At 38.0% G+C, this 13,052-nt stretch overlaps 1 protein-coding gene across 1 annotated transcript; it reads left to right on the top strand.

Annotated features, from left to right (window-relative positions):
- The first annotated feature begins 454 nt into the window (after positions 1–454).
- LOC127197415 (C-type lectin domain family 6 member A) lies at positions 455–11,517 on the top strand. Its single transcript, XM_051155311.1, has 6 exons — positions 455–482; positions 1,063–1,152; positions 1,746–1,847; positions 4,942–5,093; positions 8,871–8,986; positions 11,373–11,517. Exons 1-6 carry the CDS (start codon positions 458–460, stop codon positions 11,515–11,517), a joined length of 630 nt encoding a protein of 209 aa, XP_051011268.1. The 5' UTR covers positions 455–457.
- Positions 11,518–13,052: the final 1,535 nt, after the last annotated feature.

The following is a 13,052-nucleotide window of genomic DNA, read 5'->3' on the forward strand; positions in this document are numbered from 1 at the left end:
TACATACTATCTAAGTTCTAGCCACTAAATCAGACTTGATTTTCTTCCTAGGATCATGTTCAATATATGAACAAAACCTTACACAAACCAAATGACCCACATAAAAATTTGAAAGTGAAAATTAATTTAAATAAGATTTATGGATAAATTTCTTTTGAGGTAGGAGAGATTTCCACATTTAGGAACTGAACAAGTGATGAGAATATTCATGTCAGAGTTTTCAGAAACAATTATGTTTCTCAATTTCCTCTTTCCTGTGTCTTTAAATCACTGGAGACCACTTCCTAGCATGACTTCTTCTGTGTGTGTAGCACTGGCCTTCTCTGAATCATCTGGCTCAAAGCGTGTAGTGGTTGACTCTGAGCTCTGGCCTCTTTGAAAAAAGTCAGGACACTGATTCATAGCAAGGAGGAACAGATAGAAGAATCCTTTAAGCTTCTGAAACACAGACTAAATAATGGTGCAAGAAAGACAACCCCAAGGTGAGGTGAGCATTCCTGCCTCAGTCCAGAGGAGACAGTGGAAGTGTGTGAGGTGATGATAGTTGCCTAGGGTAAACAAACAGACTGGTGGGCAGTCTGAATGACAGAGTGGAGCAGACCACAGGAATTTGAAGGGAGTGTGTTATCTCAGAGCCTATAAATCTTGAAAAATATTGAAATATTGAAAAGGGATGTAAAAAGATAGGACATCAATGTAAGAATGTGATACTTAAGAAGAAAGTGTAAAGATATGGGAATTGCAGGTGCCTAAGGGTGAATTTTTTTTCTAGATTGTGTATTGTGTTTTGTGTGCTTATTTTATTTGTATGAGTGTGTGGTGTGGTGTATGTATGTGCATTCTGTGTATGTGTCTCTGTATGTACCTGTATATGTGTAGTGTGTGTGTGTGTGTGTGTGTGTGTGTGCGCGCACGCGCCTCAGAGCTGACTTGGTAATTTTTTGTAAGATTTTGGCAGCTTTTCCTGATCTAAGTTTATAATTACTCTGAGCATTTTGTCTGGTTCCTCACTGCTCTAAGCTTTTGATCTTGTGGTGATTGTGTCTTCTTGCTGTCCTACAGGGAAAGGAGTCTGCTGGACCCTGAGACTCTGGTCAGTTGCTGTGATTTCCATCTTACTCCTCAGCACCTGTTTCATTGCCACTTGTGTGGGTAAGTTCTCATTGACTGGTGTCTCATTTGAGCACTTTCTTGTCTCTGTCCCACAGAGACTTTCAGGGGATGATTTGGGGTTTTTAAGGATTTATTTATATTGCTTTGCTTTGCTCAGTTTGGTTTAGTTTTGCCTTTTAGAGACAAGGCTTCCTCTGTGTTGTTCTGGCTGGCCAGATGCTTAAAGTACTCCTGCCTGCAACCAGCAATTGTTAGGATATGTTAACACAACCATTATTCTTGCCAAAAAGTTATTCAGACAAAGAAGACCAGACATCGGTGAGTCAACAGATAACTAAGCAGGACCTGTGGCAGATCTACAATGCAGGGGTTATGATTAATTGAAAAGATGGAATGTTTGTCCCCCCCCCCAAATAAAGCTGATGTTATATGGGGAAGAGGAAAAACAAATGGGGAGATGTGGAAATGAGTGACATAAATGAATACGTGGAGTAATAGTTTAGTCTGGTCTTCAGAGGGTTTCCCTGGAGAGGTGAGGGCAGTAGGGAGGAAGTGCACTGGCCTGGCCAAGGGAGAGGACATGAGGCAGCAAGCCTGGCCATATGTATGCCTATTCCCTTCTTTCTTCACAGTGACCTACCAGTTTACGATGGACAAGCCCAGTAGAAGACTGTCTGAACTTCACACATACCACTCAAGTCTCAGCTGCTTCAGTGAAGGAACCATGGTGTCAGGTGAAGATTTGCAATATTTCCCTAGATGAGAGAGAGAGAGAGAGAGAGAGAGAGAGAGAGAGAGAGAGAGAGAGAGAGAGAGAGAGAGAGAGAGAGAGAGAGAGAGAGACAGACAGACAGAGACAGACAGACAGAGACAGACAGAAAGACAGAGAGAGAGAGAGAGAGAGAGAGAGAGAGAGAGAGAGAGAGAGAGAGAGAGAGAGACGTTTCAACTTAGAAACCACCAATCTTTCTCTAAACTTACATGTTCAGTTCATACGTTCTGGATATTACCATGAAACAATTCAATTCTGTTACCAGGCATCTTGATTTTGGGAAACACTATCGACACACAACACATAGTTTGTCAGATAAATTCTGGAAGTCGTTCATAAAGATTCTCATGTGTTTTACATTCAATGTATGAAATTCTCTTTGGCATTTAAGTTTCTCAATTAATGCTTCCATCTCCTTTCCACATACCAGCATTATTACTAGGAAAACTGATTTAAACTGAGCCTGCCCTGGTCTGAAATGCATCCATGCAAATCCATTCATATAGAGTCTATTTGGAGTAGCATATCTAATTTACCTATGTGTGATGATAGATGTTAAAGATAGGTACTTTTATTTAGCTTTCCTGTGGTCTTAATAAAATTCCATAAAAAAATTCCATTTAGACATCTGTCAGAGTCCTGTTCTAAGAACTGATTTACTCACCATGCTACTTTTGTGGGGAAATCCATGAGAAGTGAAGAAAGAGCAGAAGCCCCTCCTACGCCCAGAAGCTTTTTGGATTTCCCCTTTTAGTTATTGGTTGGGATACGTTGCATGACAATGCAAAAAGTGCCATCAGCTGGCTCTGACCATGTATTTCTTAGCACATTTGGTTTGGGTCAAACAATTGAGGATCTAATTTTTCCCCTAAGGAAAACACAATTCCATGAGGATAGCCTTTCTCCTACTTTTTTGAGACACTTAAACAATAACAGCCCATATATCTAATTTGATACAGAGTTTCTCATTTAGCCCAGGAAGGATTAGACTTCATAGAAAGCCTGAAGTACTTGTACTCACAATCTTCCTGGTTCAGACTCCTGAGTGCTGGGACTGCAGGTATGCAGGACCTCCCAAGATACAACTGCAGTTTTAAAGACTATCTTCCTGGAAAGGGGAAATGGGCATTTTGCCTTTAGGGGTTGTGAAATGAGACAGAAATGATTTTTAATTAAAGTACCTTCATATCCATCCATAAACACATTTCCTAAGTGTATCTGGCTTAAAAGTATGGTCAAGCACGCTGTTGATTCTATTTGTAGATAAGTTTATGTGATGAACTTATTTTATATAATGCTGTATCAGAAAATAAAATAATAGATATTTTAACAATATTGTTTTTGAATTAATACAATAAAAAGAAAAGTTTCAGCAGAAATGTGTTTATTTTATCATTCATGATGATGCCTTAAAATCTGTAATTCCAGCAATTGGGAGGTAGAGGCAGAAAATTCTCTTCAGGTCTGAATTCAGTCTAGTTCACTTAGAGAGTTCTAAGGCTACATAGTGAGATTCTGTTTCAAAGAAAATAATTAACTGAGTAGAGTACTCTGGGCTGGCACCTGTGGTCTCTTAGAGTTTGTAGAACATCCGTGCAGGCCCTTCTGGCTTTTACAGTCTTCAATAAGAAGTCAGGTGTTACTCTAACGGATAGTCTTTTATATGTTAATTGGTCTTTTCTCCTTACAGCTTTTCATTTCTTTCTTTGTTCTGTATGTATAGCATTTTGATTATTGTGTGTTATGGGAATATTTTTTCCGATCCAGTCTATTCGGTGCTCTGTGTGCTTCTTGTACATTGATATGCACCTCCTTCTTTAGGTTAGAGAAATTTTCTTCTATGATTTTGTTAAAAATATTTTCTGTGCATTTGACCTGGTTCTTTTTCCTTCCTCTATTCCTATAGGTTTGATCTTTTTTTATGGGATCCCAATTTTCCTAGATGTTTTGTACCTGGATTTTTTTTAGATTTAATATTTTCTTTAGCTGGGGTATCCATTTCTTCTACTTTGTCTTCAATGCCTGAGATTCTCTCTTGCATGTCTTATACTATGTTGATGAGGCTTGCCTCTGAAGTCTTGTTTGACTCCGGGAATTATACATTTCCAGGTTTGTGTCTGGGTTTTACTTGGTGGTTGTATTTTTACTTTCATGTTGTGAATTGTTTTCATTATTTTATTTCATCATGTATGCCTTCACAGATTTCAAACTCAATGGTATCTTTGTAGATTTTTTGTTTCATAATGTTTTATTTGGATATTTAAAAAATCTTACTGAACGTTTGCTTGTATATAATGGTTTCCAACTTTTTTTTTTTAGAATGGATTTTGCTTCTCTGTGTGTCAGTTGAGTCTGTGTGTGTACCTCTGTGTGTTTTTCTCATTTTTCTCATATTTTAAAATGTGTCCTTTAAAATTTTGCCTGTTTGCTTTCTAAAGAAAGGGAGAAAGATGGTATGGAGCTGGATGGGTGGAGAGGGAGAATCTTGGAAAATATAGGAGAGGAAAAGCCGTGATCAAACTATTTCATGTAAAAAGTATTTTTAATTAAAAAATAAAAGCAAAAAACCAAAATTACCTCATAAATACCACAAAAATGTCCATTTGGCCACAGTTAAGTAATAATTAGAAAGCATATTTATCTTCCCCAGTTCCTTCCTACTCAGGAAGAATGTTGAGAAGTTTGGATGCTTGAGTCAGAGCATAAGCTCATGCTCTGCATTCTTAATAATTAATAAATAATGGTTAAGATTCTTGAATGTTTGATATTCCATAAAATTAGGAAGAAGTAACATTTATGGAGCAATTATTCTGAGTTTATTATTGTTTAAAATGCTTCAGAGATATTCTGTGATTAAATAACCCAAGAGGTCAACACTGCTCTCAATATCAGTTTCCTGTCTCTAAATTATATATTCAGAGAACAGTAAATTCTGTACTTATAATGACAACGCATCTCTGGTGAGCATCCTCAGATCTTTGGAGTATTGTAGAACATGTCACCTTAATCTTATTTGCCTCATCTCGTGGTGTTCACACTTCTTGTTCATGTCACAGAAAAAATGTGGGGATGCTGCCCAAGTCACTGGAAGTCCTTTGGTTCCAGCTGCTACCTCATTTCTACCAAGGAGAACTTCTGGAGCATCAGTGAACAGGAGTGTGCTGGGATGGGGGCTCATTTGGTGGTGATCAACACTGAAGCCGAACAGGTAGCTCTTTCTCATTTCTCACCAGCCTTTTAATGGGAGGAAAACATAGCCAAATTTACTAAACTCAATCATTTTTAACAGTTAGCAGTTGTTAGCATGTAGGAAAGCCCCCTACAACTTACTCACCTTGTAAGATTGGCGGTCTCTGTTCCTTGAACATATTGTCTATTTCCCAATCCGTACAGACTCTGGCAGTCACTCTTCTACTTCCTGTTTTTCTATGAGTTTGATTACCCTAGGGTCTTCATGTAAGTGGAATCATGCAGTGTGTGTGTGTGTGTGTGTGTGTGTGTGTGTGTGTGTGTGTGTTGTGTCTAGCTAATTTCATTTGGCGTGATGTCCTCAAGGTTCATATATATTGTAATATGTGACAATTTTCCCATCTTAAGTTTGATATTCCATTATATGTATATTCCACAATTTATTTTTGTCTTATATGATTTTTCAGGTATCTTAAGGTATGATTGACAGAATCCAGTGTATAATGTGAGTGTTTGCTGTATGTATACATTGTGTAGGGAGTGCCCAATGAAATTAATGCTCAAACCCAATACGTGCATGTATGTATGTATGTATGTATGTATGTATGTATGTTGTGATAACAGTTAAAACACCACCTTCTGTCCAACCAGTAAGTGGCCTTCATATAGATTGCTTCCATTTCATGGTTATTACGAATAAGGCAGTCAATATAGTGTGTAAATATCTTCTTTCCATCTTATTTTTTAAAAAGTATTTCATAATTTCACTCATATATAATGCTCTTTGATCAAATTTTCCCTCATCAGATTCTTTTAGTGTGTGTGTGTGTGTGTTTGAGAGAGAGAGAGAGAGAGAGAGAGAGAGAGAGAGAGAGAGAGAGAGAGAGAGAGAGACTCATATTTCAATAATCTCTGAGAGCATGGATGTGCATCTACTTACCTGGGTGAGGACAATGCCCCAGTGGCAAACCTCCAAGAAACATGACTTTCTTTATACCAGCAACTATTAACTGCCCGTAGCTCCTCAGGGGAATGGTCTTAGTAACCGCTCTCACACTCATGATGTTGTTGGTCCCAGTCTTGTGTGTGTCTTTCACAGGTAGCTATCGCAACTGTGAGTTTCAACTCTTGCTTTCTGTTCCCTCTGTGATGCTTACTGAGCTTGGAGTGGTGAGGTGTAGATGTCCCATATAAAAGCATCGATGTTATGAATCCCTACATTAGCCATCACCCGCTCATGCCAAACACTGGGATTTTTTAAATTATCTACTTATTTGATGCGCATTGGCATTTTGCCTGCATGCATGTCTGTGTGAGGGTGTCAGATCCCATGGAGCTGGAGTTACAGACAGCTGTGATATACCATGTGGGTGCTAAGAATTGAACCTTGGTCTTCTGGAAGAGAATCCTGTCCTCTTAACTGCCTAGCCATTTTTCCAGGTCTGGGATTTTTGTTCAATAACTTATGGAGCAGCTATACCCACGGAGGTTATCTCTCTTCAAGCTCCATTTTTAAAATTATATTTCTAACTGGATTACAAGACAGATTTCCTTATGACTTTTTCACACATCCTAAGTTCTGATTAAACCTCCCTCATCCATTCATTGCTGTCATCACCCACCATTCTCCCACTCAAACCCTTACATTCCCAGCGTTCACTCCACCTATTTTCATAGCACCTTGGTTCTACTCTCCCTTCTTCTTTAAGGCACTCTCAACCCTCTTCATCAATAGTCCCTTTCTGTCTTTCTGGACTCTACAAATACCCTACATTAAACACACAAATTTAAAGTTTCCAAGATAGGTTCCACATAGAGGTAGGATATGTGTCACTTGCCTTCCTTGGCCTAGATTAACTAGTAATTTTTCCCACCCCATTAATTTTTGCCTGCAATTTTCACAATTTCTTTTTCTTTACAGTGTACATGCCTCACATTTTCATTTCCTATTTACAGTTGGTGGACATCTAGGCTGATCCCATTTCCTAGCTACTGTGCACAGAGCAGCAATGAACATGGGTGGGTAAACACGTCTGTGACAGAGTCCTTTGGGTGTGTGCCAAGGAGTGACATAGTTAAGTCACATAAAATTTCTAGTTTTAGTGTTTCAAGAAACCTCCACACTCATGTGCATTGTAGTTGCCCCAGTTTATACTTCCACCAAAAAGAATAAATATTTCTCTTTTCTCGTTTTCCTTGTCAGTACTTATTGTCATTTGTTTTCATGTGACAGGTCCACTGATTGGGGTGATTCTGAATCCCAGCGTGGTTTTAATTTGCATTTCCATGATGAATAATGATGCTGAACATTCTTGTAATCTGATCATCTTGTACATGAGTACACCATACTTGCAACATTTCAATCCTTTCCTGTCCTCAATTCCTTCTGTAGAACATCTTCTAATATTCCTGTTGGCCATTTGTACATTTTTCCATCCACTGAGCCACAGACACATCTCCATTTGTATATTTTCTTTGGAAAAAAATGTCAGCTCAACATTTCCACACCCAACCATTTCAATTGTGTTATTTCTTTTGCTCTTGTTGGTTTATGGTTATTCTTTATTTGTTTTGGATATTAGTCCTTTATCAGATATATGGCTTGCAAATATATTCTTCAATAATATTGGTTGCATTGTTACTTGCTGATTTTTTTTTTTTTTTTTTTTTTTGGCAAAAGCTTTTTGGGTTGATATATTATTTTGTCTATTTTTATTTTGTTGCCTGTTCTTTGGATATCGTGTCACAAGAGTTTATAGTTTTGCACCATTCATTTAGGTCTTTGAAGCACATTGAATTAACTTCTGTATGAAGTATAAGGGAAGGGACTAACTTCGTTCTTTTTCTAAGGCATTAATTTCTAGGTCATTTGTTAAAGAGTTTGCCCTTTTTCCATCATGTGATTTTGGCTCCTGATCAGAGATCATTTGGCCATACATACAAGTTTATTTACATAGTCTTCAGGAAAATGGAATGTCTTTTCAGTTAACTTGTGTGCTCTTTGATTTCTTTAGATGACTTCTGGATTTCAGAGTACTTTTTTTTTTTCCTCCTGAGTGAGTCAGCTGTTCTTGGGTTAGGCTTAATCTTACATATTTTATTCTTTTTGATACTATTATAAACAGTTTTCCCCTTACTTGCTTTTCAGATTTTTTGTTAGTGTGAAGAAATGGTGTTGATTTTTATATCTTGATTCTGTATCCTGCAGCCTTGTTGAAAATGATTGGTGTATCTCCAGGCAGAGTCCAAAGGCCTGAGACCAGGGGCATCAGAAAGCAGACAGGCAGGAAGCAAAATAAGAAGAGCTTCTCTTTCCTTTGCCTTCATTCTATTCAGGGCCTCAGATGTTTGGATGATGGCTACCCACATTGGTGATGGCAAGCTAGCTTACTGAGATCACAGATCATGTAGCCAATTATACCTGGAAACACGGTGCAGACATACTCAGAAACGGTGTTTTAATATGGGTATCCCTTGGCTCTGCCAGGTAGAGATAGAATCCATCATATTAACACTTAAACACATAACATTTTAAATGAGACTGAAAGTGTAAAAATAACCTCATGGAAATAGAGATGATCCTTTTTATTGGTGAAGAATGAATGATGAAGGTTCCTGGGCTAGGACCTTTCAGCTTTGCAATAATGTTGGTAATTTTGGTTCCTGCTCTATTGGTTCAAATGACTTTTCCTTCACTTGTGTTTTCTTCTATTCCATATGGCTGGGAAGGTGTAAAGAATGCACACTCCATTCAACACGGAAGTTCTAAGTTGTTAACTCCCTTTTATTCGTACAGACTTTCATCACCCAACAGCTGAATGAGTCTCTTTCTTATTTCCTGGGACTTTCAGATCCACAAGGTAACGGCAAATGGCAATGGATCGACAATACTCCTTTCAATCAAAATGTCAGGTGAGTGCAGTCACAGATAGTAAACCATTGGGATTATTTACATTGAGAATTTAGGGAAAATTTTCTAGTTGTGACCACTAGTTTTAATGATTATAACAGATTAAGTTCTTACTGAGTGCATGCGTAATTTAAAGTTTCATGAATTGTTGAAGGTTATTTTCCCATAACTGTGTTTGTTTTTCTTAGTTTCTCTCTTAACCCAGCTAACACACAAATAACTGAGACTCATTTATATTTATTTTTAAATGAGCTTCAACAACGCAATCATGGGCGGTTTAAGTCTGTTCTTAACCCTCTCTGTTATCCTGACTTCGTCTTTGACAGCATCCCCTAGTTACCTGTTTTCTAGTTCTTTCTTTGCTCCAGATGAATCTTCTCCATCTGTCCTGCACCTATGCCTGAATCCCCTACCTTCTCTGCTAGCTCCTCCCCCCCAGGACGGCAAGAATGCCAACCCTATTCTCTCCCTTGATCAGTGATTGGCTTAAAGCTGCTTTATTGACATATCAGGGGACAATTGGGGAGCAGTGTTTGCACAACATTAAAACAGGAGATTGTCCAGGCTGGAGAGATGGCTCAGTTGTTAAAAGCACTAGCTGATTTTCCAGAGGTCCTGAGTTCATTTCCCAGCAACCACATGGTGACTCACAACCATCTGTAATGGGATTTGATGCCCTCTTCTGGTGTTCATAAAAAGAGAGCACTTATGTACATAAAATGCATAAATAAATGAATCTTTGAAAAAACAAAAAAACAGGAGATTGTCAGAACAAGGATTGCAACAAGATATGGGGGATACAGAAATCAGAATTTGAATTACACAATAACCTTATGCCTACAATGAGACTTCTCTTTTAGAACTCACTTTACATATGAAATATGAAAAATGAGTTCCTCAAGATTAATAGACTGATAAGAAGAGAAACTGCATTTAACCCAGTGTCCACCTGACACTAAAGGTGGTGTTCTCGGCCATTAGATATTTTTTTTCTGCCTTAAACCCAAGTAGAGACTTACTTCAAAATAACTGGATCAGAATTATAATAAATATGTAAGAATAATCACATAATAATACCTTTTGTTATTGTTAAATGAATGTATTGGTCTATTACCTTATTTTATCCTCATAAAATCTTGTGAGTTACTTTGAAAACTTTACTAAATTTGTTTCAATTTTATTATTATTTCTATTTTTATACATGAAGAATTTTAGATCAAAATACATTAAATTTCTTAATCAAGGTCCAAGTGAAGTATTTTCCTTTTTGTTTCCTTTTTATTAAGCAGAATTTTTTCTCATGCAATATAATTTGTATACAGTTTCCTTTCCCTCTATTCCTCCTAGTTCCTCCACACCTCTTCTCCCATCCATATAAATTTCCTTTCTGGCTCTCATTAGAAAAGAGCAGGCTTCTAGGAGATAACAACAAACATAACAAAATAAGACATAATGAGATAAAACAAAAGCCATCAACATTGAAGTTGGACAAGGCAAGCCAGAAAAATAAAAGAGCCCCAAGAGAAGGCACAAGAGTCAGAGGCCTACTTGCTTACATAGTCATAAATAAATCCCATAGAAGTGCTAACTGAAAGCTATAGCTGATGTGCACAGGACTTAGTTCAGACCCGTGACAGCCCTGTGCGTGCTGCTTCAGTCTCTGTGATCATATGAGTATTGTTCATGTTGACTTAGAGGGCTTTGTTTTCCTGGTATCCTCTGTTCCCTCTGTCTTTCCTATTCCATCTGCCTTCTCTTCCACATGGAGTTCCCTGATTGATGAAGGGTTGATGGAGACATCCTGTATGTCTTGTGTAGACTTGTATGACCCAAGATCTCTCTGTACATGTAATGTCTGGCTGTGGGTCTTTGTTCCGATCTGAAGCTCCTCTGATGATGGCCAATAAAGGCCTTGATCTATGAGTTCATCAGAATATCATAAGAGTCATTTTATTGTTACATGTTTTTTAGATCCTTAGTATTTGGGTTTACCCTAACAAATACTCGTAGTATTTGGTTTTATCTACTCCCTACTTTTACCTCCTTCAAAGGAGACAGATAACTCACACCGGAGTTAGGAAGCTGATGTAAGGAAGCTACCTCTATATATGCTAGAAAGAAAGGAACTCTTACTAACTTAGGTCATGGTTAGAGATTTGTGAAGAAGAGAAAGTAAAAGTCAGATGGCAGGGGGAACGTCAAAGTATAGCACATCAGAAAATAATATATGCAAAGCTGGCACTTTATAAGTGTGTTGTGACAGTAAGGGGAAAATGTTGGACTGTCGTCTTATCTTCAGCTCTGCTCAGTTCAACCTTAAACTCCACTGTTTAAGCAACTGCCATGCATGCACAGAGGAGCAAATTCTGTCTTTTGTATTTTCTGCAGGTTCTGGCACCCAAATGAGCCCAATTTCCCCGCAGAGCGATGTGCCTCAATAGTTTTCTGGAATCCTTCGAAATGGGGCTGGAATGATGTTTTCTGTGATAGTAAGCGGTACTCAATATGTGAAATGAAGAAGATTCACCTCTGAGTGAATCTACATGCTTAAAGTCCAGACCCACCAAGAAGCCATAACTTCCTGGCATGCACATGTGACTGTAGCCATTCTATCCTTAGATGCTCCTTTTCATTGATGACAAAATGTATCCTTTATCTCTGTGATGGTTGGAGTTTTGTCAAATTGACATAAACTAGAGTCATCTGGGAAGTGGGATCTCCAGTTAAAAAACTGCCTCCATCACATTGACTTGTCAGCAAGTCTGTGGAACATTTTCATGATTAATTATTGTTGTAAGAGGGTCCAGTGTGCACCCAGGCATGTAGTCATGGATTGTGTAAAACAAGCTGTGAAAGCCATGGAGAGCAAGCAGCATGCCTCCATCTCTGCCCTCAGGTTCCTACCCCGGGTATCTGCCCTGGCTTCTTTCTATGATGAACTGTTGTTACTTGAAAGTACAAGATAAAATAAACCATTCTATCCAAATTGTTTCTAATCAGTGTTTTTGTGTTTGTTTTTGCTTGGTCGGTTGGTTGGTTGGCTGATTTGGATTGGTTTGATTTGGTTTGGTTTCCCACAGTGACAGAGAAGCACACTAAGACACCCACTTTCTCCTGGTCTTTCATTAATCATTCCTGAATTTTCCCTTTTCTTTATACTTCCACAAAATTCCTCTTTCCATATTATACTGTCTGGGCTGTTAGAAGATTTACAACACAGTATTCTTCATTCTCAGATTGCCCATAGGAAAATCCCCGGGTGAAGACTGTGGTTATGGCTACAACCACAATCATCTGAGAACTTGTCAAAACTCAAACCTGCTTTCTCAGGGCTTAGTTTCACGGCTGGAACCTCGGTACTGATTATTTCCAGTCAGCCTCTCAGATACAGAAATCTCCACAAGGTAACTTATGTGTGCTCAGAACACGGGAGCTATCTTCCACTTGAGAAAGTGGCCCAAAAATCTAAATCTTCAGCGTTTCATGAGGCAGCTTCAGAATTTACACCCAAATTCTGCCTCACACAACTGAAGAAAATAATACTCCAAAGTGTAAAAAACATAAGGTGAGAGTCTCTGGGGCACTTCTTGAAACCTGGTTATCTCAACCCTCCTTTTAAGAAACAAAACAGGTATAACAAGAAAGAACAGAATTAAAAGTTCTTTGCTACAAAAATGGACTTCAGTAAATCAAATACTACGAAGAAAAGGAGAAAATGTCTCAAACACTTATTAATGACATTAATATCATAATATTATTACAAAGGGTGCATAAACAACTGTCACAATGAATTAGAAAAAGACAAAAATGAATGAAATATTTGAAAAAATATGCCATAGAGGGATACATTTATCCATTTGGCAAATATTATTTAATAGAAATGTTTAGTTTCACTTGTAATTTGAGAACTGCACATCAAGATCCGAATATAGTATACATATTTTGAATGGTTCCTTGTTGGTTTGTGTGTGTGTGTGTTTATGTAAATGTTCACGTGTATGTACATATATGTATGGAGGCCAGAGTTAGATTTTGAGTGTCTCAACTACAGTCACGTCTATAAACTCC

The sequence above is a fragment of the Acomys russatus genome, chromosome 13 (assembly GCF_903995435.1).
Source record: "Acomys russatus chromosome 13, mAcoRus1.1, whole genome shotgun sequence".
Taxonomy (NCBI): Eukaryota; Metazoa; Chordata; class Mammalia; order Rodentia; family Muridae; genus Acomys; species Acomys russatus.

What these genes read in the sequence shown, in the direction of transcription:
- LOC127197415 (XM_051155311.1), top strand. Translation starts at nt 458, where the DNA reads ATGGTGCAAGAAAGACAACCCCAAG. An exon ending in TGAAGGAACCATGGTGTCAG is followed by an intron (nt 1,848 to 4,941) that starts GTGAAGATTTGC and finishes TTCATGTCACAG; the next exon opens with AAAAAATGTGGGGATGCTGC. An exon ending in TCAACACTGAAGCCGAACAG is followed by an intron (nt 5,094 to 8,870) that starts GTAGCTCTTTCT and finishes TTATTCGTACAG; the next exon opens with ACTTTCATCACCCAACAGCT.